Genomic DNA, 25,887 nt, shown 5'->3' with positions numbered 1-25,887 from the left:
GGAAAAGCCTGAACTCTCCTCTCGTCGGTTCCTGAACTAACTGGGAGCGAACAAGCTAAGGACCGCTGGTGAAGGGTTGACCGTCTTAAGGTAAAGGCTAAATCCAAAGATTCGGTAACCGAGATGCGAAGTCCTCCCGCGCTCCTAGAGAGGACACGGAAGCGCAGCGCGGTCCCGGAAGGCCAGGTGCTGACATACTTCCGGCCTTTGTGACTCATTGTGTCTGTGTCGAGGCGTCGGGAGGGCCTAGGTCCGTTTTCGGTGCCCTTCGGCCGGCCTGAGCCCTAGCGTCAGCTCCCTTTTCTCTCCCAGCATCCCCAGGCCGCTCCCGGGGCTCACGGTGAGACTTGGGGCTGGCCTCAGGGGAGGGGGCGGGCGGGCTGGCCGCAGGGGTGTGTGGGGGAGTGTGGGCTCTGCAGCTGCGGCCGCGGGGACCCCGTGCAGGTGGCCCTTGCAGGTGGCCCCGACCGAGGCAGAGAGAGTCCCTGCCCGTCCCTCCTCTCAGGGTTTGGCGGGAGGAAACGCCATCTCCCGGGGAGAGCCCGCCTCACTCCCACCCCCGGGTCCAGACGGGTCTCAGTGGACCCCCGGTGCTTGGACGCTTGGGGAGAAACCATTTGCTGCCCCTTCCGGCTTCATCACCTAGTGTTGTCATTGTCATTTGACGTTGCAGAGTCGCTAGCAAACTGACCCCTGTCTCCTTTTTCTGCTCTCCTGTCGCCATTTGCTTTCATTCCGGTGAGGTGTTTTTTGTGTGCTTCCCCCTCTCCGGGTCCTTGAGAAGCTCGAGGTTAAAAAAAAAAAAAAAAAAAATGCGGAGGGCGAAAGATGGGCACGTTTTGCGGTGCCTCTGCATGGTTCCAGGTCACTAGCTTTTCCTCCCCGCAACGTTGATCTGTGATTAAAGAGTATTTGAAGCCTTGTCATAGTGCCTAAAGATCTGGTAGAGTTTGTAGACACCTCTCTCTCTCTTAGCTTTATAGACTGTTTTGAAGGCTTTTAAAAATGAGCCGTCCATGAGATTAGGTGGATTCTTTTCAGTTCACCTTGCTTGGTTTACAGTGGGTCAGGAGTGAACGGAGTTTGCAGAAATGGCACTGGGCCATTAAGGGAGATTAGCAAAGTGACCTTGGATGAGACACCAACTCTGAATTTTATCATCTACAAAAGTAAGGACACTTCCTTCAAAAGGCCCTTTCAACTTCAAAAAGATTAGATTTGGTCAACATAATTGAAAAAATTAAGCTACAGTTTAGCCTGACACTACCCACTCCCTTTCCTGCAGTGCCTCCAGTACACAAAAAGATACTTTCATTATAAAGAGTGGCTGTTACATGGCCTAGGACCAAAGAAAGCATTTATTGTACGGGCCAGTGCGAGGCAGATTGGAGGCGGTCAATAAATACTTGTTGAGTTGTGGAAAATTTATTGTAACCACATCAACAAAGCACTGTTACTAGATACGCTGACTAAACGTGGAGAAATAATTTTATTAGATAAGGAACCATAAGATTTGTCCCAGAATGTTTCTCTAGATTTGTGTCCTGTCTGAATTACTAGGCAAAACTCTATTTCAGGCAATTTTTACCAATCTTAAAATATGAACAGGGCAGCCAGCTACTTAATACCATCATCTTTTGGTGATTCTTTACTTGACTGAAGCATTTATATTTTTTCCAGTGTTGTTATATTGTATCTAAATACAAATAGAATAATAATGGGAAATCACGCCTTTTCATTCTATGGTATCAGTAGTCTTTTGGTAGCTGTGTTTTAGGTACAGCTTTTTCATATTTTTTTAAAATATAAGGATGGAGCTACAATTTATTTAAACTATCAAGAGTGGTCCCTGAAGAAAAATACTGGGCCATCAAGAAAATACGCTTTGAAATAAACTGAGCTTGTAATCTCAAAACATTTATTTTCATCCTTAGTGATAACTTCGCTGGGGTAAAGTGGATGGTATGTTAAATTGTTTTTCATCTTAGAGAGACTGCAAAAGTAGTTATTTTTGGTTTTCCCTCATTGCGGTTACTTTATTTGATAAAACATCCTGAATGGCAGACAAGTTGAATAATTCATCCAGAAATGTGTAATTTATTTGTGGGAGACTACAATTCACTCTTCTTACCTATGCTGCTTTCATTGTTACAGGATTTCTCCCACTGTTAATCTTTGAAGTGAACTGAAAGAACATACATTGAGAGCTCTTGTTTATTTGAAAAACTGAAACTTTTCTCCAGTGCCTACTAAGTGGCAGACACAGTTTTAAGTGCTTTATATGTGTTAACTTACTTAAGCCTTGTAACAACTCTGTGGGGCAAATACTGTTTCTGCATTCCCATTATATAAATGAAACTGATGGCATAGAGAAGTTAACTTGCCTAAGGTCACCAACTAGTAAGTGGTCCAACAGCTTTAATGCTAAAGGAAACTATTCCAAGTATCTTTTAGAACAAATTTGAGGGCAAGATGGAATGCAAAATAAATAGGAAAAAATAGTAACGTAAGTATAGACAAGTACTTAAAAAAAAAAAAACAACTAATGCTTGTAAGGAATATTGGTAAGTGACCTAAGTATACTAAACCTTAACAATAGTCTAATGGAGGGAGACCACATGAAAAATCAAATTACAGAGAAAGAAGCAGTTTAAGTAATTATATGGCAAATGTTTGGTACAGAATTTAGGCCCTTTGAGTCAAGGGAGAAGATTGTATACTCAGATCATCTGGGGACCCTAAGATTAAAACCTAGCCTTTCTACTGTTGTTGACTCTGGCCCAGAGTAAGAGCAGGAAAATGTTGAGGAGAGGTAGGAGGACCTGTCCCAATTAGGGAATGTGTATATGCCTTTGTCTCTGTTCTTTGATTTTCATTTGTTCCTCAGAATCTTCTTTGTGTTGATTCCCACTCTCAGGGGTGTCCTGTCCCGTACCTGGCAGAATACAAAACTAGCACAAAAGATTTCTGATGACTGGGCTGACCACCACACTAGTTCTGCTCAGTTGTGCTGTTTGAAGGCTCCAGCTGGTTAGGTTGTAGACAGTCTCCACTTGGATCTCCTGTTGTGACTCCCTTTCCCAGGAAGGGCTTTACTCACAGTGCCATGGGTGAACACAGTGGATGCTAGATGAGGTCCATTCCTGAGTGGTCATTCTTAGTCACTTTTCATTTTAAGAAGAATCTATATCCAGAAGCCTTTCTTTACCTCATATATGTAATGGTATAAGAGCTTGCTCTAAGGAGTCACTGAATTAATTACAAATCCTGACTACCATTTGCTTGCTCTGTGGCCTCAGGTGAGTCATTCAATGTTAGTAAACCTCCACTTTATCATTAGAAAGTGAGATGGTAATTGTAGCTACCACCTAAGATTGTTATATGGTCAAGTGAAGTCCTTAATATAAGCCTAGTGCCTAGAAATTGCTGAACAGATGTTGGCTCTGTTATACCCACTAAAGTGATCTTGAACATCAAGGTAAGGCAAATGTATTTAGCTTAGCATTGAAGGATAAGTAGGATTTGAAAAGACACAACACTGGGGAGGAAATCTCAGGCATTGAGTATGATTTGAAAAAAGGATGGGTATCAGAAATACAAAGCATCTTCAGGAGATACTGATTAGACTCATACTTTTGCTTGATAGGGTTCTAGGAGTGAGAAGATGAATGGGAAATGCAGGTTTGGGGAAACTGGAAACAAGTACTGGAGCATACTCTCTTTAAGGCTGTAGAGTTTTAGGGAAAGTAAGGTAACATGAATTGTAGGAAGGTGGGGAGCAAATGCAGGCCAGGAAACAAAGAGGAACCTGGACCTGATGAGATTAGACCAAATAACAGATAGGAACAAAGAATTATTTCTCCCTGGTACTTGAAGACTGAATACACATAAAGTGGAAGGAATCCAAGAAGGTAAGATGTAGGGCTGGGGATTTAGCTCAGCGGCACAGCGCCTGCCTGGCAGTGCAAGGTCATGAGTTCAATTCCTGGTACCGGAAAAAAACAAAAAAAAAAAAAACAGGTAAGGTGTTCAGCCTGAGAAATTAACAAATTAGTGGAATATCTGTAGTATTTACTTACCACCACACTATAGGCACTGAGAGGATGAAGGGGGACCTGGAGTAGTACGGGTAGTTCATTGCATCTGTGCATGTTAATGGCTAAATAGCCAGGTTCTCTGGGAGATAAGTACAAAGAAACATGAGTACCTGTCCCTGGGAGGTTGGAAGACAGGAACTGTAACCCAAATATTGAGAATGTGGTAAGTGCCATAAAATACTACTAAGGCATGTTCAAAGGAAGAAAATACCTTATTTAATTTGGGATTTCAGGAAAGAGTCAATCTTGAAGAGTAACTAAAAATTTAACCAGTAGAGTTGATACAGGAGGAGATGTCTCTTGCAAAGGTGAGTGGAGGTGAAAGGTCATGCCCCAAGTTTGGGAACATTGATGGACTAAGTAGACTGAAATACAGGAGAGGTTGAGATTGAAGAAGAGTAAGTATGTTGTGAAGGCAAAACGTCTTGAACATTGAATTGGTAGATATCAGGCATTTGTTTACAGTAGTTGAGGGGAAGGAGGGAATGACCACAAGCAAATAGGCAATGCTACACTGACCTTGGTATGTTTCGTTTAGTGGGAGGGAAAAACTGGAGCTAGAGAAGCTATATAGGGCTGTGGCTCTAATCCTGGTGGGGAACCTAAATTAGGGTAGTAGAAAGTAATTGTGCCAGGTAGAGGATGGATGGATGGGTGGACAGAAGGATGGACCGACAGACAGATTGATTCTGATTTTCCAAACAAATTGAGGAAGAAACCAAGACTTCTAAGGGAAAAGGTAACAAAAGGTATGATCTTGGGCCACTCTAGTCCCTACCTGGTCCTAGGAGGGCCTGTCTGTCCTGGATGTCCCAGCTCCTTGTTCACCCGTTACTGACTTCTCAGGGTTCCTGTAGCACTTCTTTTGAGACTTTCTTAGAATACTCTGCTTTGTGCTATAATTATTTGCATAAAAGTGTAGCTCATGTTTAGCACCATTCTATTCCCATCAGCCTTACAGAACATCTTGCAGTTTGCAGATACACAGAAAATGTTTAGGAAATGGAGTAATTGTAGTTGTTAGGACTTCAGAGGTAAAACTGATCTGAAGTTGAAACCCAAACATACTTACCCCAGCAAGGAAGGTGGGATACAGAACAAGTCTGAAAGAATGTACGGGAAGAGCCAGATTTTTAAAATTTTTATTAATACATGTTTGCATACATAAAGATCACATTCATTGTGGGGAGTTGGTACATGTACATAATACCTCTTAAGTCTCTTAATTCTTTCTACCTCCCTTCCTATGTCTCAGTCCCCTTCCCACATCTTGGTCCCCTTCCCATTTGCAGAAGATCTGTTTTCTACTATCTTTTATTTTGTGCTTTAATTTATTTATAGTTTCAGTTTTTCATATAAGAGAAACCAATATTTAAGTTTGTGTATCTGATTTATTTCACTTAACGTTATGGTCTCAAGGTGCATCCATTTGCCTACATAGGGGTGGTTTGCAGTAGAGCATTTACCACTTTGAAATCAGTGGAGGAATGACTTAATTCCAAGGTTTCCTTTATCAGGAAAGCCCTTTTTTACTGTAATGTGCATTATTTTTATTATAGGCCATTATTTTTAATAAGAATTTCCATTTTTCATTAAGGATACAAAAATGAGGTAGAAACAGTAATCCTGTAATAAATTTCAGATTAAAATAATGATAACCTTTCTGTTTAAAACTATACATACAGTAGTAGTAGTGCCCCCCCATCATTCTCAGGGGATCTGTTGCAGGACATTCCAAAGATGCCTGAAACCACAGATAGAACTATCCCGTGTATTTTTTTTCTTTGTTACATATACATAATCTATGATAAAATTCATTTTATAAATTAGGCACAGTAACAGATAACGATAACTTAAAATAGAACAGTTATATACTGTAATAAAAGTTATATAAAACAACGTGGAGCTGGGTGAGGTGGTACATGCCTGTGATCCCAGCACTCAGCTGAGACAGAAGGATTGTGTTTGAAGCCAGGCTGTGCTACATACTGAATTCAAGGCCAGCCTGGAGTACATAGCAAGATCCTATCTCAAATAAAACAAACAAAACGCTTAATTAATTATTTCTGGAATTTTCCATTTAGTACTTTCAGACCACAGTTGACTGCAGGTATCCAAAGCCACAGAAAGTAAAACAGCAGATGAAAGAATCCTACTGTACATTCCTATTAGTTAAAAACAACTTTAAAAAAAAGTTACAGACGTACTATTCTACCAGTATTTTATGTAATAAAAGTACAGTATTAAATTTTACTATTAAATTACTCTATTTTTGTGTTAATGAACATGATCCCTTTTCCATCAAAATTACTTTTTTTTTTTTTTTTTTTAGGGAAAGCCGTGTAATTAAAAATACTTTGCTAGAGGATGGGGATGTCATTCAATGGCAGAGTGCTTGCCTGGCAGGTACAAGGCCCTGGGTTTGATCCCCAGCACTGCAAACAAATAAAAAATACTTTGCTAGTTTAAAACTAATTCACTATGATATAGGAATTGGGTGGTTTGTTTCTAAAACATCAACTTGATGCTTAGTTTTAATAGCTATAAAGGTTAAAAAGGATGCTTCACAAAGATTTAAAAGTTCAAACGGAATAATCGTGTTGGCAGTTTGATTCAGTAACTCAGGAACCAGTTTTCATGCTCAATGTTTGTGGCTGAAACTCAGAGTACATTTTTATTTTGCCTGAACTTGAATCACCAGTTCTTACAAACTAATGAGAAGTTGCTTTTTACTATGTTTTTTAAACAGGTTTAAATTCTAAAATGCTTCATTTGGAAAAATTTTAATTGTTAGGAAATAGTTGCAGATTTTTAAAAAATGTACATATAAGGGTTTTTCTAAGGGACATAGTATCATTTTTGGCAGAATTACAGAATGATGGAAATACTTCTTGTATCATTTGTAATTGCTGTTTCCTCTTCTTTTTAAGCTAGGTACTTTTTCACTCATTGGCGACTTTTAGAGGGACATTGATTTTTACCTCTTAATCTGGCTAAGACCTCGTGTTCAAGAGAAGCTTCAGCTCTGCCTTTTCATTGTTGTCCACTTGTGTTTGCATCGTCCATATTTCCTGTCATTGTCTCTGCAAGAATCTTTTTTAGCTGCTGGCCTCGTTTATGAAGGTGAGATTAGATAAAGCTAGTTAGAATCCTCCACCATGTCACATAACTGGGCATAGCTAAGCCAGGGTGTATGTCAGAATCTGGAAGTGAATGTGGCGGGGGAGTGCTTGCACTCGTTCCTCTGAGAATACCCGATGTGACATGTGACAGTTCAAGATGTAGCCCCGGTGAGGGTGTTAGTCTCGATTTACAGTTAAATGAGATTTCATTTCTTCACTTCTTTTTGTTTTGTTTTTTCGGGTTTTTTGGTTTTTTTTCTGGTGCCGGGAATTGAACTCACGACCTTGTGCTTGCCAGGCAGGCGTGTGCCACTGAGCCAAATCCCCAGCCCCTTCATTTCTTCACTTCTAAAACACATTCAGATATATTCATTCATTATCCCTGGAGGATTATCTTATACCTTGGAAACCACCTCTTTAGACTGCCTAGTATACCCATAAAAATAAGAAAAGTAGGTAAGTGATACATTATCAAGTCTTGGAGCTTCAAATTTGGCTTCATTGTTGACTTCTGGGTAGTCATCTGCTACCACACGAACTGCTTCAGCTATCCATGGCCCCATTGCATCATCTCTGAAGTGGCACTAATAGTTCTTCCTACCCACTAGGGTTGTTGTGGGCAAAAAAGAATGTGCACATACTGCACTCAGCCTGGTGCTTGGTGCCCTGCAAATATTGAAGCTCTCACTGGGCTAAGTATTGTAAACACTGTATGCCATCTTATAACCTGCTGTGCAGCTGGAGGCAAGTTTCTCTGGCTGCAGGCTAACACTCTGAGGATGAAGGTTACCTGTTTGAGGTTTCTGTTTGCAGACCTTAATGCATGAAGTGACAGGGAGACACTAGAGCTCTGAATGTTTTTATTCTGAGGTATTCTTCGTGCTTTGTTGTGTAGCAGTAGCACCACGGTCACTTTTTGTAAACGTACTAATAATTTTTTTTACTGCTTTTCAGGAATAGTACAGGAACAGGTCTAAAACCTCTAGCCAGAAAGGCTAGCAGAGACCCCATTTGGATCACGCCAATTCAGTGAGCCTGAACAATGACTGCTGAGTCAAGGGAAGCCACAGGTCTGTCCCCCCATGCTGCACAGGAGAAGGACGGCATTGTAATAGTGAAGGTAGAAGAGGAGGATGAGGAAGACCATATGTGGGGGCAGGATTCCACCCTGCAGGAGACGCCACCTCCCGACCCAGAGATTTTCCGCCAGCGTTTTAGGCGCTTCTGTTACCAGAACACTTTTGGGCCTCGAGAGGCACTGAGTCGACTAAAGGAACTTTGTCATCAGTGGCTACGACCAGAAATAAACACCAAGGAGCAGATCCTGGAGCTGCTGGTGCTGGAGCAGTTCCTTTCCATTCTGCCCAAAGAGCTCCAAGTCTGGCTACAGGAGTACCGGCCTGATAGCGGAGAGGAGGCTGTGACACTCCTGGAAGACTTGGAGCTTGATCTGTCAGGACAGCAGGTAAAAAGCGAAGCTTACATGTGAGAAGGCATGAACTTTGTGGATAGGAGAAAGTCAGTGGGGCTGGGGATATAGCTCAGTGGCATAGTGCCGGCCTGGCAAGCATGAGGTTGAGTTCAATTCCTGGTACTAAAAAAGGAAAGTCACTGATTTAGAGCTAGTATTACAAATCCTTATGGTTATTCTACCTGTTCTTCTGAGGGGTTGGGTTCATAAAGTGATCTGGGGGCTGGGGGTGTAGCTCAGTGTAGAGTGTGGACTTACTAGCATTTACAAGGACTCAGGCTCAAGACCCCCACTCACCCACCCAAAGTGTTCTGACCTCCTGCATCCACTGTCAAATCGTGTAATATTTTAATTCCTGTTTTAAAAATGATTCATTTACAAGTCCAGCCTGATTGTCCTCAGGTCCCAGGTCAGGTTCATGGGCCTGAGATGCTCGCCAGAGGGATGGTGCCTCTGGATCCAGCTCAGGAGTCCTCAAGCTTTGATCTCCATCACGAGGCCACCCAGTCACATTTCAAGCATTCATCTCAGAAACCCCGCCTCTTGCAATCCCGAGGTAAGAAGCAGGTTTCACATGGGGAAAAGAAGTGAATTATTCAGGATGGTAATGCCCTCTCCATGTTTCTCAGCGCCTGAGATTTAAAAAGCATGCCTGTTTTTGTTATTATGTATAGTGATCATTGTTACTAACACTAGGCGAATATAACTCAGCCCAATCTCAGGAGTTAAATGATAATACCAAGAAGGTAAGTGAACCATGACTACTAAACTTGGTAGACATTATTTATTGAAGTGTTAGCACTTCAGATATTTAGTAGATTTCTAACAGGAAGGTATAGGGAGCAGATGATATATTATTTCCAGCCTGGGTTTTTAAATACTGTAGTATGATCTTTCAGAGGACTATAAATTTTTTAAAGATTCATTTTATTTAAAATGTATAAAAATACTATTTAACATTGCTGCTTTCTACGTTACTGTCAAAAACTTTAGAAGAAAGCAATGCAAAAGTGGTTTTGGGGGGCTTTTTTGTTGAAGAAATGAAAAAATATCAATTCACAGGCATATAAATAAAAATCTGTTTCATTGGGTTTTTCCCTCTTTGGGAAAGGACATATTTTTGTGAAAGTAGGTGTGAAGAATGTCAGTAAAAATCATGAAATATTGAAAATACAGTTGTTTAGCCGGGTATAGTGATGCAGGCCTGTAATCCCAGCACTTGGGCGGCTGAGGCAGGAGACCTGCCACAAGCTCAAGTCCAGCCTGGACTACATAGCAAGACCCTGTTTCTAAAAAAAAGTGGGGGGGCTAGAGCTACAGCTCAGCAGCACAGCACCTGCCTGGCAAGCAGGAGGTCCTGAGTTTGATTTCCGGTACCAAAAAAGAAAATATAGTTGATCAAGACAGCTTCTTTCTCCAGCATGTTTATTTACAATAACATTTGCTAGGAATATTAGATCATAGCACTTAAGGGAGCATTCTTTCTGCCATGCATCCTAGATATCAGCCTGACAATAAATGCTGGAGACATCCATGCAAACCCATGCACTGTGATGTTTAACCCCAACACTATTGATGTCCTTTGAGGGCTTGGGAGGTTTTTCCACACTGCACAAGCAGAAGTCACAGAGGATGGCATTAAGAAATAGAATGTTCATGGTCTGTGCACCAGATTAGTGTTTTAGGTTGTAAGAGTTGTTACTTAGTAAATCATTCTTGAATGAATTGAGGAATATACATTTGTTTTCAATTTATTCTTTGTCCTGTTCATCTTGCAGTGTTTCCTAACTCTCAGATGTAAGTGCTAGGTACTTGATCTTTTTGTGCGTTTTGTTTTAGGCCTTTTTTTTTTTAAAAGAGTGGCAGTTTCACATTTATTAAAGGTAGGGAAAACTGAAAGGTAGGGGCCAAAAACCAGTGGGCTGTGCACAGTGAGCTTGGGCCAAGTAAAAAGGGAGGGGAAAAAAAATGACACCCTAAAACAGTGGTGGCAAACCTGTGGCACATGTGTTGTTTTTCTTTAAGACAAAAGATGTTAATGTATGAGTTGTTTTTTTCTAAACTAAAACCTCAGTCTTCAGGTTTAATTGTAGTGTTGGCACTTTGCAGTAAGTGGGTTTTGGGTCACAGTTTGGGCACTTGTCTCTGAAAGGTTCATCATGGCTCTAAAGTATAGTGGCTGTGGTGAAGAGGCATGAGAGCTCAGCCCATCTTCTTGTACAGGTGGAAATAGCTACAAGTTTTGTAATTGAGTTTTTTGTTTTGTTTTTTGGGGAGGGGTATGGGAATCGAACTCAGGACCTCATGCTTGTCAGGCAAGCGCTGCACCACTGAGCTAAACGCCCAGCCCCATGTAATTCAGTTTCAAATTCATTTCTCTACTACATTTGTACTTCTGTACGATCATCTGTTTATTGTAACACTTCCAACTGTAAGAGTCTTTGGCAAGGGAAGAGAGGACAGGTGTGAATTTTAATTTTGCAGTTTAAAATTTCTCCAGTTCATCTTACATACTACAGTTGATGTGGGGCCGGGGATGTAGCTCAGTGGCACAAGCACCTGCCTGGCAAGTGGAAGGTCCTGAGTTTGATTCCTGATACCAAAAAAATATATATATATATATACATGTATATATATTTGATGTGATCATATGTTGTGTTATGGATGTCTTATATGTCAACCCCTACCTCCATACATTTGTAAATGTTTCACCAATGTTTCAATCATATATACATTTGATCAAAAAATTGTTTATTGTGGCCAAGTGAGGGAGGAAAGTAGAGGAACAAAAAAGACCGAAAAAAAAAAAAAAAAGGACCAGAGTTGTAGCTCAGTGAGAAGGCCCTGGGTGCAATCGTCAGTAACCCCTCGCCCCCAATGGAAGATACTTGCTTAGAGGTCAGAAGATCTCCTTCCTATCCTGCCTTTCTGGGTTTAATGTAAAACATTTAAAGCTGTGCTACATTTTCACAAGTGTCAGCACAAATGGGTTCTAATGTCCTAGTACTGTATCTGAGCTGGAGAAACATAAGAGCCAGAAGTATAGGCTAATGTTGCCCATTTTCTTGCTGAAAATAGGAACCTGGGTTCTAGATCTGCCTCTGCCATTCCTGGGTGACATCAGACAACTCATTTAGCTTCTCAGAGCCACAAGGTCCCCTTTTGTAAAGCAAAGGGGTTGGACCTCATGATTTTAAGGACCATTTTATGGCTCCTGTGGCTTTTGCTTAAAAGTAGAGATCGTGAGAAGAGTATAGGTCCTGCTGTCTCTTCTCTGGGTCCTCTGGAGTTAAACATGGAACAGTAAATGAGCTGATGCAGGAAGGCGAGTGCCCCAAACCCTTCTTTGAGTGAAGCTCAGGGCAGAGCTGATTTACTCACAGCTCCTTTCTCCTCCGTCAGCTGTCCCTGCCACCCACGTTCCTGCCCCTGCTCATGAGGGGAGTCCCAGAGACCAGGCGATGGCATCTGCCCTACTGACCGCAGATTCCCAGGTGAGCTGTGCACCCTGTGCCCTCCTGAGTCCCCATGTCTACCTCTTCCTGGAGCTCCTTGTCGAAGCCTCCACCAGGCCACTCACTCTCGATGCCCCACCCATAGAGGCCCATTCCCTCTCCCATAGATCTTCCTACCACAGACCCCCTCAGTCTTTCAGGCTTGGTCACGTCTTCCCCAGCATCCTGTGACTGCAGGCAACACTGTCCCTGACTCCAGGTTTGGGCAATGGGGCAGTCCCTGAGTTTTGGGGGAACTGAGTGTGGGGACTCTCCTGTTATTTCAGGCAATGGTGAAGATCGAGGACATGGCCGTGTCCCTCATCCTGGAGGAATGGGGCTGTCAGAACCTGGCTCGGAGGAATCTCAGTAGGGACAGCAGGCAGGAGAATTATGGGAACGTATTTTCCCAGGGTAAGATGGACACAGGATTCTTGTCTGATGATTATGCCTCTGTTAGCAGTTGGACCTCTGATATATTCAGTTGATAAGGATTTAAAGGCTACTGAACCCCTTTCTTCAGAACAGAGTGGCAGAACATTTTTGTGTTCATTGAACTGTGACTCCTTAATTCTTGATGGGGATTTGTTGTTGTTGTGTTGTGTTTGGTTTGGTTTTGTTTACTTTTGGTAGAGGTACTTTTGACTCTTTGAAAATAAATTGTTGTGGTCACCTCTTCAACTGCTTAGTTACCTGGGAGGATTCAGCTTCATTTCCCCATAGTATGTTCCACTGTGGGTGCCTCCGTCAGGAGATCATCTTTTTCCTAGTGGAGATGTCCAGGCAAACTGACTATCAGTCTAATCCCAGCCTTCTGTCCTGGCACCACATTCTTGAGCCTACCAAGCGTCCCTCCACGGGTGTCTGACTTCTTCCATCCTGTCAGCACTGCTCAGAGACTGCTTTGTGTGACCCCATGAATGTGCACCTGGACCTCCCTATGGGTCAGGTTCCCAGTTCACAAAAGTAACAGTGATCTTCAGAAAGAGCTCTGGGTCTTGAGTGTGTAGTAAGAACAAAGAAGTGCAAGAGGGATCAGCCAGGTAATACAAGGTGCCCCAGCTGGCAGCCATTTGCATTGGTCCGTTAGAGCTTACCCTCGAGGAGACAGTGCTGCCAAGAAGTCCACAGATATGTACAGTGACAGAGAGTGCACAGGGAGATTGCACCTGGGGAAAGCAGTGGAAGTGTGCACAGAGTGAGTCTGCAAAAGGGTATTACTTAAGAAATTCAAGTTCGTTTAGAACCATAGGTGTAAGCCAGGCGTGGTGGCGCATGCCTGTAATCCCAGTGCTTGGGAGACTGAGGCAGCAGGAGGATTGCACAAATTCAAAGCCAACCTGAACTACATAGTGAGACACTTTCTCAAAAACAAACAAATAAATAAATAAACCGTAGGTATAAATATGACGTGTGGTTTGTAGCTACTTGCTCTTTGTACTAATAGAATGAAATAAAGTCAAAGAGCTAATCTTTATGAGCTGATAATAGAAAAAAAATAGGAACTGGGAACTGCACAAACAGTCAAGAGCGTTGGCTTAAAATACAAAACAAATGGACCAATTTTCTCTTCCTCACAACTGGTCAGTATTTATAATTTTATCGCTAGTTGGCGGTTGGATATTTTTCAGCCTTTCAGATCATTACATTCAAGAACCTGTTGGAATCATGCAAGCCCACTTGGAAAGGTGTTTTCAGGCCCAAGAAAATAAAGAACAGAGTAGAGATACCTCAGTTCTTTTTCACAGACAAATACAGGTAAAAGTGACACAGCTTAAAAGTAAAGTGACACACAGAGTATAGCAATGTGTAATAAAACCTAAACTCCAGTGTTTTAATATATTGCTACATGAAGGGATTTAGAGTGGTTTTGAGTTTCTTTTTTGTTGTGTTCTGAAGATTCTCCTTTTGTTTGGAGGGCTTCGTTTTGTGGCTAGTGAATTGCCCTCACCAGCACCTTCACCCCATCTGGTACTTGAACAGTCAGCTCCATGCTGCTCTCCGTGCCAGAGGGAAATTGTTTCCTGTGTCTGAAGGTCCCTGTAACCTGCCCGGTTCAGAGCTGCTTGTTTTGCCTATTAACCATCACCTTGTTGATAAAACACTAACAGAACTGGAGGTGTATTTGTTTTTCTTTCTGAAACTGTATTCCTGTTTTTCTAATACCACTATTTTCTAGCAAGGACCTGTCTGTTCTCCTGTTCTCTTTTAAAAGCTTACAAATACTTGCTGAAAAAAGAACATATGTAAGCCTTTAAATTACTTATTGGTGATCAAATAATGGAATTATGACTTCTGACATCCTTTAATTAAATCCCTTCCTTGACTGGTCTCTTCCCTCCTCTGACTTCCCACCATGCCTGATTATTCATATTCTCTCTCCATACACCCTTTGTTGTTACTTTCTCTTTTCTACTCTCTGCCTGCCCTCTCATTTTCCAAGTCTGTTCCCTGTTTTCTCAGTTTTTCCTTTGTTGTACTCCTCTTTTATCTTCAGTTAATACTATGAAGTTATTTTGCAAGCATACAGAATGTCCTGGAAAATAATGTCACTTGATTAACCCAGATTTGCAAAAGGAAAAGATGCTATTTGTATTTTCTATTATGTCAGGTTGTGAAAACAGGAGTGAGAACAAGGAGTCGACCTCAAAGGCGGAAGACAAAGAGGACTCGGCATCCCGGGGGGAGACAGCAGGAAGATTCCAGAAGGATTTGGGAGAGAAACGTGAACAGCCAGGCAGAGTAGTAGAAAAGCAACAGAGAAACCCTGAAGAGAAAACTGGAAAAGACAAGAAAGAGTCAGGGCCAGCTGCAGCCAAGGAGAAAAAAACCACCACAGGAGAGAGAGCTCCAAGGGAGAAGGGCAAAGGGTTGGGAAGAAGCTTCAGTCTGAGTTCAAACTTTAATAATACCCCTGAAGAGGTTCCAACAGGAGCAAAGTCTCATAGATGTGATGAATGTGGTAAATGCTTCACAAGAAGCTCAAGCCTTATCCGCCATAAGATAATCCACACTGGAGAAAAGCCCTATGAATGTAGTGAGTGTGGGAAAGCCTTCAGTCTCAACTCGAACCTTGTCCTGCATCAGCGAATCCACACAGGGGAGAAACCTCATGAATGTAATGAATGTGGGAAAGCCTTCAGTCACAGCTCAAATCTCATTCTGCACCAGCGCATCCACTCTGGAGAGAAGCCCTATGAATGTAATGAATGCGGGAAGGCCTTCAGCCAGAGCTCAGACCTCACTAAGCATCAGAGAATACACACAGGGGAGAAACCCTATGAATGTAGCGAATGTGGAAAAGCTTTCAACCGAAACTCATACCTTATTTTGCATCGGAGAATTCACACTCGAGAAAAACCTTACAAATGCACTAAGTGTGGCAAGGCCTTCACCCGGAGCTCAACCCTTACACTGCATCACAGAATCCATGCCAGAGAGCGAGCCTCAGAGTACAGCCCAGCCTCCCTGGATGCATTTGGAGCATTCCTAAAAGGTTGTGTGTAAAACAGGAATTTGTCGTCAAACCATTACCCCCTTTCATTCCTAAAATTATTTCAGAGATATGTGCCCACTGAGGGGAAAAGAAAAGGCTTCAGTAGATTTTTAAAAATCACACTCAAGCATCCTTAGAATTACATTGGCAGTGTTCTACCTTTGGGCATGTAATTCTTCCACACAGCCCCCGCAGGGAAAAACTGGTCATACAAATAATCCACATGATATTCCACACACGGTGAAAGCACACACATAGTAAAATATCAGACTTTTCCATAATGAGGATACCTTTAAGGCACTGTTGGACTCACAGTAACCATAGCACATACTTGAAAGATGCAGATTGCTCTGTGAACATGACCTTTGAGATTAAGAAGCCACTTGCTGCAAACAAGTCCTGCTTGGCCAACATCTTGTTTGTTTCTTTAAAAAGAGGGACGTGCTGCTCCAGCTAGTTATATACCCCATAAGTGATGTGTATCTGATCACTGGTAGCCTACCAAAGCAATAGAAATCTAGGACTGTACTGACCAATCTCAAACCAAAGATTTCTATCTCTTCCTGAAAGAGAGGGTATGTGCACCAGTCTACAGTTCCAAAGGACTTCAACAAATGTAGATGGCTCTATCCTCATCACTGAGATCAGTTCTACTGAAATAGCAATGAGTCAAACACTTCTCCCCCTTCTTGAAGTTCCTGAAGCACTCTAGCACTCCTAAAGGCATTTCTTCACAAGTTAGCACTTGATGATATACTGTCTTTTAATCTTCCATTGTTTTGTCTATGAGATTTTATCACCCCCCCCAAAAAAAAGATGTTTCTGTTGTCAAGAGATGTAGTTTTATGTTCTATAGCACAGCACTGCACATAGTGCTGAGCACGTAAGAGGCACTCCTTATGACTGACTTCTAATGGAACTTTAATATTTATGAGAAAGCCTTGTGAATCACAAGTTCCTGAAGTACAGTAGCCTGGCCCATCTCTCAAAGAGGACCTTCAGAGCCAGTAAGAGGAGGTATACTAAAACCTCTGGGGTTTGATGGTATTTGTGTCTTAAATATAAACAAAAAGAACTTGTGTAGATTTTTCTAAACATGGTTCAGGAGTAAACAACAAAATGTCAAGTGACTATTCTTAGCATCTTAATGAAGGTATGAACACTGACTTAAAGTTGTTTTTTGACATTTCTCCATGGCAGTGGTACTAACCAGAACTCACTCCAGTCAGCTGCTGGACAGTATGATGATGGGGACACTTCCTGAATCATTTGTAACTGAAGTACCGGTGATATAGTTCAGAAGAGGTGATTTTTTTATTGCTTTTCAGAAAAAGGAAAATGGAACATACTTTCCAGAGATGCAAAAGCACTTGTCATCATTAGCTGGCAATTACTGCAGGTGTGTGGTTGCTCTAAGTTCACCAGCGTACTAATGTGGTTGATTGTATCACAGTAACAGTGCACAGTGTACTTCTGTTTCTCGTTGCTCAAGACCAAGGTGAGGTTATGGAACTCCAGTCTCTCCCATCATCTGTGCAGGAGGATACAGATGGCTTCACAGAAGTTGATGAAGACTGTGTCACACGTACGGGAGACAACTGAGTGTTGCAGGTTCTCTAGGTATCAAGAGCTTGGGGTGGAGATGGCTGTGTTCATGAGAGCATTCAAATGGCAATGGTCAGCCCTGCAAAAACCTAAAGTGTAAAGCAAACCTGAACACTGACAGTGTAATCACCATGTAATGGGAAAACCCCACATACAGTTTGAGACTTTTCTCTAAAGAAACAACTAAAACCGTCGTTCATCAGTCGTTCTGACCAACAGTTAAAGTTCAGGAGATGATATGGCTGAACAAATGAGGAAGGGATGCATAAGGCCGCAGCTGCAGACCAAACTAAAATTCTAAACACCAGTCATTTTTTGGCTTCATTGCTTGGACCAACCACAACTTCCCCTATAGCATTTTCTTCAGTTTCTTCCTGGGAAAGCCACATAGCAGGTTAGTCAGCTACCAGAGTACTTCTATCCATTCAATTTAAGAAAAACAGAAGAGATACTCCAGAAGAGTATACCTCATTCACTTTCTGTGGTGATATGGAGGTAGAAATGCTTTAAGAATTTTCCTGAAAGAATGAGGCATGGTGACGGTTGCTTACAAAATTGCCGCTGCTTTTGAGAAGCTCTTTGCCCACTAAAAAAGACATGGTGAAGTATATAACTCCAAGCACTCATGCAAACACTGACTTTGTTCTTAAGGAAAGGACTTCAGTCAGTTCCACATTGGTTTTTTTTCTTTTTCCTTTTTTTTAAAGCCGCAACTACATGCTGACATCTTAGGGTTTGTTTTTAAATGAAATTTATATATGACTTGTGCCCTGGCATTAGGTTCCCATTTTATTGGGGTACCTAACTGACTTTGCTGGCTAGCTGCTGGGGTTGCTTCAGATCTTCAGCAGATGCACTGCTGGAGGCAGCTATTTGAAGATGTGTTTTCTGAGGAAAACAGGCTACAACTGGTTATTAAAACCATAGATGTATCAGATGCTCGGTGTGAAGTGTCATTGGACCATGGTCAGAAACACCGGCAACACCTAATTAGTGCTCAGGATAGTCATTCAAAAGTTGTGACTGGCGGGACAGTTTAAGTACTCTGTAGTTAACCATTAGCATGCGAGTTGACCTAATGGAACTTTCTGAAGAGTCTTTAAAAATAATACCTTAACCTTGCCAGGAAGAGAAGTAAAATTCTTCAGGCTATAAGGTATTTGTTTCTAATCCAGCCTGGCAGGCAGGGCTAAACCTGAGAATATAGATGTATGAGACATGTTGGTGTGTACGGCACTTAATACTAAAGGCATAAAAGTGAAACTGCTAAATGTGTATAGAGATGGATGTGTTTGACATGTGGGACTATTCACATCTTATAGACATCCGAGAATTTACTCCAGAAAGGAGCCTCTTGAATGTGATAAATATGGCAAAGCCTTTAATCACATCTCAGCCCTTAGCATCAGAAAGCTTACACTGTAAATAAAGCTTATTAATATTATTATATGTGAAGAAAACTTTCATGCATAGCACTCGTTGCTTTGGACAGATACGAATTCCCTCAGTATGTTCCAGTCATTGGTTAATTTCAAAAACACTGCAGAGGGAGCTCAGTCTTCGCTCCAAAGAAGAAAACAATGTGAGGAAATACTAAAGAAATAGCAAAATGTACAACTTCATACAAACCTGTTAATGTTGGGTACTTCTTTATATTTTATATGGCCATAATGTTGGTGTGTTTTGTACCTTTAAAACCCGTTATTCTGTATAGTCCCCCCGAAACAAGATTTTGCATTTTATTTTAATGTATTTGACAGAGCACATCACTCCAAAAAGTGAAATTTTGGAGTGAATAGTGAACATAGTGATACAGTGATAGATAAAAAGTTACTTCACAGAACTGAGGAGGGGAAAAAATCAGAAGAAAACAAACCTTCATTGGTTTGGTGCTTCTTGAATTGAGAGATCAATAAAATTGTGGAGACACACACATTAATAGGGCACTAAAATGGAACAACTCCCGTAAACAGGAGCTTCTTGAGAGTTTCTTCTCATTCCCTAGAAGCTGACCTCTGAGCTGCCAGGTCATTGTGAGCAAAGGAATGCGTGGATTCTGTGGGCTTGCCCGGGAAGGAGGGTCTCCATGAATTGAGAGTAGGAAGTGTCCTGGGATGGCTAGTGGGACCGGCTTAACCTGACCAGATCTGTAAACCGTAGTCCTGCTCCCGCACTGAATTTTAATCTTCATGCTATAAAACTTCGGAAAACACCAAGGTGGGCTGTTTCCCAGGGTGTAGGGCTGGACACGTCTGTGATACTATGAGAGTTGTCTGATGAGGCTCGAAAAACTTGCAGGCTTGTGGCTGTGCTCCTGTATACCTTCCCTGCTCCTGCTTTCTTTCCCTCTTATATGCTTATTAGGAGAAAGAGTTTGTGAAGAGTCGTAGCTGTGGAAGATTTTTTTTCTTTAATCCTAGGTCACCTTTGTTCCAGATAGACATGCTGATCTACTTATCTGAAACCAACTCACCAGGTTCCACCTGCCATCCTCTTGGGAGACCGATGGTGTGAACTGGGATAGCAGTATTGAAATGTAATCATTAACAGTAATACTTGCTCTGTTTTTGTGCATTCCTCTCTGAGCAATCTCAGAAATATTTGAAGGAGCTGAGGTTTCCATTATGGAAACCAAGTGAAGGTCTACAGAGTAAATGAAATACAAACTCAGAAAAGCAAATGAAGTGGTATAAATAGATCATTTCATAGGGGTTAGGGTAGATTTTTATTTCAGCTACTACTGGAGAATATAATAGCATTATTATTTGAAAAGTTTTCCTAATGTAGATTTAGGTTTCGTTCTAAGCATACTACTGTACATTTAAAAGCAGTTACTTATTTTGCTATCCAGATTAATTTTTTATTGTATCTGAAATTAAATTATCTTTTACTTTTCAAAGCTTTGTAAAACAAACTTGAAGTTATAAGGAGGTAAGCCATCTCCAATTCTGCAGGTCAAACAAAAGTTGGAGAAATACTTTGGACATCCCATAAACAGAACGTCTTAACGTGAGCACTTAGTTTCACACTGTGTGACTCTGTTTACTAGGGGACACCACCAATCTCCTGTCTTTCTCTATTACCCTAAACAGTGGAAAGGAGAAAGGGGCATTAGGTGATTTCTAAACCATGGTCTGCTCTCATTTTAACACTTTTTTTTTTTTTTTTAAACCTTGGAGATTCTCACACCACTGTTTAGTAAATGAATCATGACTCACTTCAAGTTAAACATTAACCGGAAAGTTCATTGGTCTTTAAAAGTAAAATTTCTCCCTTCAGCAAGCACTCGTTAAGCAGTGAGGCTTGGTGCTTGGAGATACACAGAATGAGATCTGAGTGAGTGAAAGAGGCGGTACTGAAACTTGGGTTTTGTTCCAGTTTCAGATTTGGGTTTTAAATTCGATTGGTCCAGGAAGGGGGCGGGGCAGCTGCAGTTACCCTGAGTCAGCATCCTGTTGTCCCCTCTCAGGTGCGAAGGGAAGGAGAAGCGGGAGGTGTTGTAACACCCCACACACCGTCCTGTCACCTGAGGAAGCACGATGAGCCTGGAGTGGGGAGAAGAGAAATTTGAGGGTGAGGTGGCTTAGTGCTCGTTGCCTTCCTCCTCACCTCAACCAAGTAACAGCGTAGAGCTGCTGCTTGAAATTTCTAGTCTGCCCTAGCAAAGCATGTTAGACTTAGAGATGCTTCTGCTGGCAGCAGGAGTTACTTGATCACATATGAGGTGGGTGGGGTGGGAGGAAGCAGATTGTGATTATGCAGAAAAATCATGTCCAAAAAATACATGAGTGGAGGGATAAGGGTTGTGTTATGCAGACAAAATCAGTAATTATTTTAAGATGAGCATAATGTATTTTTATTAAACTTTTAGTTAAGTATAGATTATTACAACCAGGTCAACATGATAAGCCTAAATCTATAGAGAGAGCTAACTCAGGCATTGTCTTGTTCATTTTCTAGCTAAAACAACCTGTCCTGTTTTTGTTAGTTCCCAGCTTCTTTTAGGGTAAATTAGACCAAAAGAAGAAACTTGTCTTTGTATACCCACACAATTAAGTTATTGCTGTTAAAAACTCGGGTTTTCATTTTACTAGCCTCTGAAGAGTCCAGATGCTTCGTAGATGGTCAGTAAATGATTTCTAAATTGAATTTGTTGAAAACCCTCATGTACATTTCTAGAAAAGCTTACACTGAATTTTGGAATCTTAGACAAAAGGTGTTTATTTTTAAAGCTGGGGAAACTCCTTCACTAAAAGTGAAACCTTAAGAGCTAAGGTTTCAATAGTAAGAGAGATGGCAGCACAATAAAATTTATAGTCAGTGGTCCATTTTAGGAAGCCTGTGATGTCTGACAGAGAAATGATAGAGAATAGTGAAGTTGCGGAAGGAAGTCTTGGAGATTGTAATATTCTCTTTATGTTGTTTCTCTTCTGGGTCATGGTAAAACAATAAATTATCATCTCTAAGTGGCAACATTTGTATTTGGTTTTTGTCATCCTTGGCTACATAGATGCACAGGTTTTAGGATTTTTTTTGGTACCGGGAATCAAACTCAACTTCACACTTGCCAGGTAGGTGCTGTGCCGCTGAGCTATATCCCGGCCCATTGCACAGGTTTTGAGAAAAAGTAAATATATAACCTCAAAATTAACGAGCTGCAACCCACAAAATTTTCACACACAATTCAGTTGTATTTGTCTCATTTAAATAATGGATGTATTCACTGTTACCTTGAACACAGTGAAAATGCCCTGGTTTCCTCTTTGGGTACCCTAAAGATTAGAATATTCCTGCCGCTTTGCCTTGTTTCAAGAAAATGAAATAAAAGCACCTGTGTGGGAGTGGAGAATTTTTTTTTCCTCTGTTAATCTTCACAACCAAGTGCTGGTTCAGGGGAATTCAGCCCGTCTTCTCCAGTACCTTACCTGAGGTTCCCCAGAGAGCAGAACCTGAAATAAGGAAAGGCTGATGATTTGTTTCAGGCAGTGATTCCAGAGGACAGAAAATGAGGGATCCGGAGGAAATCAGAGGTACATGCAATCCTGAACTTAGTCACTTGTAGACAATTGAGTCCCCGCCCTTGATTAAATGTTCAGTTTGCTCTGGGAACTGAAGTGGGGAGCATTTTATTCAAGGGTTGCCCCCCTAAGCAGTAACTGCCACGCCGGGCCTGCACACAAGCCATGAAAAGTAGCTGGATGCCACTGGCCACTGCTGCTCACCACAGCAGCTTGAGTGAACAGTGAGCCGCGGGGATGCGAGGCAGGGTCCACCAGGGCCCAAAGTGTATCTGTGCGCTGTATTCACAACAGTTCTGACACCAAATGTGTGGGATTTTCCCCACACCAGCATAGCAACTGAATGCTCAAGTCCACTGTAACACAGACCCCACGGGTTGAGGCTCAGTCCCACAAGACTCCCCACTTCAGAGGCCAGCTGCAAGTTTCAAGCTGCCTCTGGTGAGCAGCTGTGAATCAGGAGTTTCCACTACCCTCTTCAGGTTTGACAACATGCTAGACTGGCTCACAGAACTTGAGAAAATGCTTTTAGCACCCTACTAATGGTACTACAGGCAAGGTATGGGGTGGCAGTGGAGAGACGCGTGGGGCTTGCTTCCATTCCTTGCCTGGGTAGGCCATCCTCCCAGCTCTTCATTGTTCACCAGGAAGCTCCACAAACCCCGGGATTTAGGAGGCTTTCTGGAGCTTTCATTGTGTAAGCATGACTTTAAATCATTTAGACATTGCATATAAGAGACCTTGAGTCATAAGGGTAAAGGTTAACCTCCCAGACCCTTCCTTTTCAGCCTTATGCTCTGTCCTGTCTAGTGCAAACCCTGATGGTTTCCTCCACTTCTTCCATTCTTGGGCCTGTTCCAGATAGCTGCAAGCGGAAAATATACACAGAGCCTACAGTGTTAGGCCGCCCTCCTGCTTCCTCTTGCTTCTGCTAGATAATTCAAGTCTCCACCATATTCCTAGGTGCAGTGTCCCCTTGGCAACCTGGATATCTCCTTCCCCCCCAAATTCCATGCCTGCCATAGCCTTGCCTCTCTTTGTCTTAGTAGATGTCTGTCAATATTCTTTCCCAGGCCTCAGGCTGTCGTGACATTCCTGCCTCTAGTCTGTGCACTCCAGCCTCCCCTGCTGCCTGCCACACATAGGGCCTCCCTCTCTAGAGCCTCCAGACTCCTCAGCCTTGAGCATTTTTTCATCAACTACTAAGCACAAACCTATGGCTTTAAGGCATAAAGGCAAACTTTTTTTTTTTTTTTTGTCTTTTTGAGACAGGGTCTCGCTATACAGTTCAGGCTGGCCTTGAACTCACAGCGATCCTCCTGCCTCAGCCTCCTGAGTGCTGGGATTACAGGTGTGCACCACCACGCCCAGCTTAAAGCAAACTTTTAAAGCTTTCATTTGAAAATGTTTCTTTGGTCCACCAAAATTCCTCCACTAACCACTGTTGTCATGTCCCGGCTGCTGACCTATCTCCCTTTTACAGACTCTGTAACTCAGCTTTTACTCCCTCAAAATTGCATGGCACTGTTACAGGTCACCAGTGTTCTTGACGAAAGCATTTTTTTCTTGCCTTTTTTTTCTTTGAACCTCCTTGAAATCTTGTCAGTTGTTCGCATTACACTGTTCTTTAGCTCACCGCTCTTCCTGCTTTATTCATGAATAACAACCATGAATTGTCTCCAAGCCATACATTAACTTTGCAGAGACTGTAGGCCCATTTTACAGATGCAGAAATGGAGGCCCTGGAAGTAAAGTAGCTTACTCAGTAAGTGACAGACCTGGATTTTAAAACTAGGTCAGTCTGATTCCAGCAACGAGGTTCTTGCCATTGCTTTATTGTCCCTTGTCCTCCTTTATAAGCCCAATTATTCCCTCATTTTTCATCCACCACTAATGTGACCCCATAATTATGTTTATGGAGCATCCCAGCATAATAGTTAAGCACACAGGCACCTGGAGATGTATCAATTCAGGCATTCAGATATCTCTAGGACCATTTGGGGGTCCTATGAAGGAAGGTAGTTTGCATGAAGGAGGGCTGAGCCAGACACCCTTTTGATCTTCCATCCTGAGCTTATGCAAACCTTTCCGGGGTTCTTTCACAAAGAAAAGTGAACAAGCTAGCAGTCTACTATTATAGAAAGACAAGGTGTTGGCAGGGCTTCTTACCCTCCCTTACTCAAAAGGCAGGTGGTGCTTTCCAAAGAGGGCAAAACCGAGGAGGGATCTGTGATAGACAGAGCTGTAGCTATCCCTAGGAGACTGACAAATAAAAAGGAAGTTGGTTTGAGAGTGTAGCTAAGTGGGAGAGCGCTTACCTAGCACATGTAAGCCCCTGGCTTCCATCCCCAGAACATGTACACACACACACACACACACACTGCACGTAGTTTAGAAGTAATACTGTTTTCAGCATTAAAAATCTCTTACATTTTGTGAGATTTTTTTTTTTTAACCAAGCTAGTTCACAAAGCTAGATTACTCTCACATACATTATAATTGAATCTCAAAGCAAGATTAATGTGCCCATTTTCCAGACAAGTTGCATATCCAAATCTCCCAAGGCCTATTGGCCACACAGCTCTGGGGCTCTAAGGTACAAGGTTGGGGCAAAGACACTTTACTTGACCAGACTTTAGTCTGGTCCCTGAACCTCCTCCTAGGCCCATCTATGCATTTGTTGTAAAATTCAGTTAGAGCAATGAACCCTTCCAATCAGCTTAGCAAGACCCCCCTCCCTCTACGTATCGGATCACCACTGATAATATGATTTGGTTCCTCACCTTCCAACACCCCTCAGGTGATATCTGAGCACCTTGGCCTGTCTTTATCAAGAATCATGGAAGGTTGATTTAACCAGAATCTTACCCATTTCTTCTTAGTAATTTTCTACCCACTGACCCACACCCTGACCCTTATCTATAAATTCCAACTTGGCTGAGTTGTCTTTGGAGTTAGGCTCCATTTCTCTGCCCCCTACTGCAAAAATCCTATTGCAGTGGTCCCTACACTGATCAGATCTTAAACAAGGTCTTCCTTGCTGTGCTTTAGCAATATTTCTTTTTCTTTAGCGGTTATCGACCTTTGCCACTTCAGTTTTACTCTCTTCATTTTCTTTAGCAAATGTCTTTGCAGCTGTCCAGTGTGTTGCACAAGCAAACTCCATCTGGGAAGGAAAAGGAAGTGTTCTCTTGTAAGGAGCAGAAAGCTTTCCCCCACCCCCACCCCATGCTCTATGAGCAATCAAGCCTTGAGCTCCCTCTACTGGCAAAACATGCTTCTAGCCGCAAAAATGAGCAAGAATGTGGAAAATCAAGAACCATTTTAGAGGGAAACCTGACCACTTTGCTAGAAAAGGATGGAGGAAGCCAGTAATGACAGTAAACACCGATAGCTTTTACCCTTCTAGATTTCTGCTGCAAAAGACAGTAATTCTCCTTTTGTCAAGCCAGATAAATAATCTCCCAAGACAATAGAGAATGGAAATATGGAGAGAAAATAAAGTGGAAAAGTCCAAAGACAACTTTTTGTTTTTTGTTTTTCGTTTTTTTCTGGTACCAGGAATCAAACTCACAACCTTATGC

General features: G+C 42.0%; 1 protein-coding gene across 3 annotated transcripts in view; it reads left to right on the top strand.

Annotated features, from left to right (window-relative positions):
* Positions 1 to 213: 213 nt before the first annotated feature.
* Positions 214 to 25,887, top strand: part of Zkscan1 (zinc finger with KRAB and SCAN domains 1) — a 38,961-nt gene continuing 13,287 nt past the window's right edge. Inside the window, exons 1-7 of one of the 3 annotated variants that reach the window (XM_013509464.1) lie at positions 214 to 340; positions 7,028 to 7,220; positions 8,174 to 8,684; positions 9,093 to 9,246; positions 12,093 to 12,184; positions 12,472 to 12,598; positions 14,796 to 15,616. In XM_013509464.1, the coding sequence (XP_013364918.1) occupies positions 8,262 to 8,684; positions 9,093 to 9,246; positions 12,093 to 12,184; positions 12,472 to 12,598; positions 14,796 to 15,616 (1,617 nt within the window). In that variant the 5' untranslated portion in view covers positions 214 to 340; positions 7,028 to 7,220; positions 8,174 to 8,261. Of the gene's footprint in view, positions 341 to 7,027; positions 7,221 to 8,173; positions 8,685 to 9,092; positions 9,247 to 12,092; positions 12,185 to 12,471; positions 12,599 to 14,795; positions 21,759 to 25,887 lie in introns of those variants that run through there. The other 2 variants (XM_013509461.1, XM_013509462.1) reach the window with 2 other exon arrangements.

This window comes from Chinchilla lanigera, unplaced genomic scaffold, assembly GCF_000276665.1.
Source record: "Chinchilla lanigera isolate Chin_1 unplaced genomic scaffold, ChiLan1.0 scaffold00172, whole genome shotgun sequence".
Classification (NCBI taxonomy): Eukaryota; Metazoa; Chordata; class Mammalia; order Rodentia; family Chinchillidae; genus Chinchilla; species Chinchilla lanigera.
Note: the sequence above shows the minus strand (reverse complement) of the source record. Positions and strands in the feature narration are given on the sequence as shown.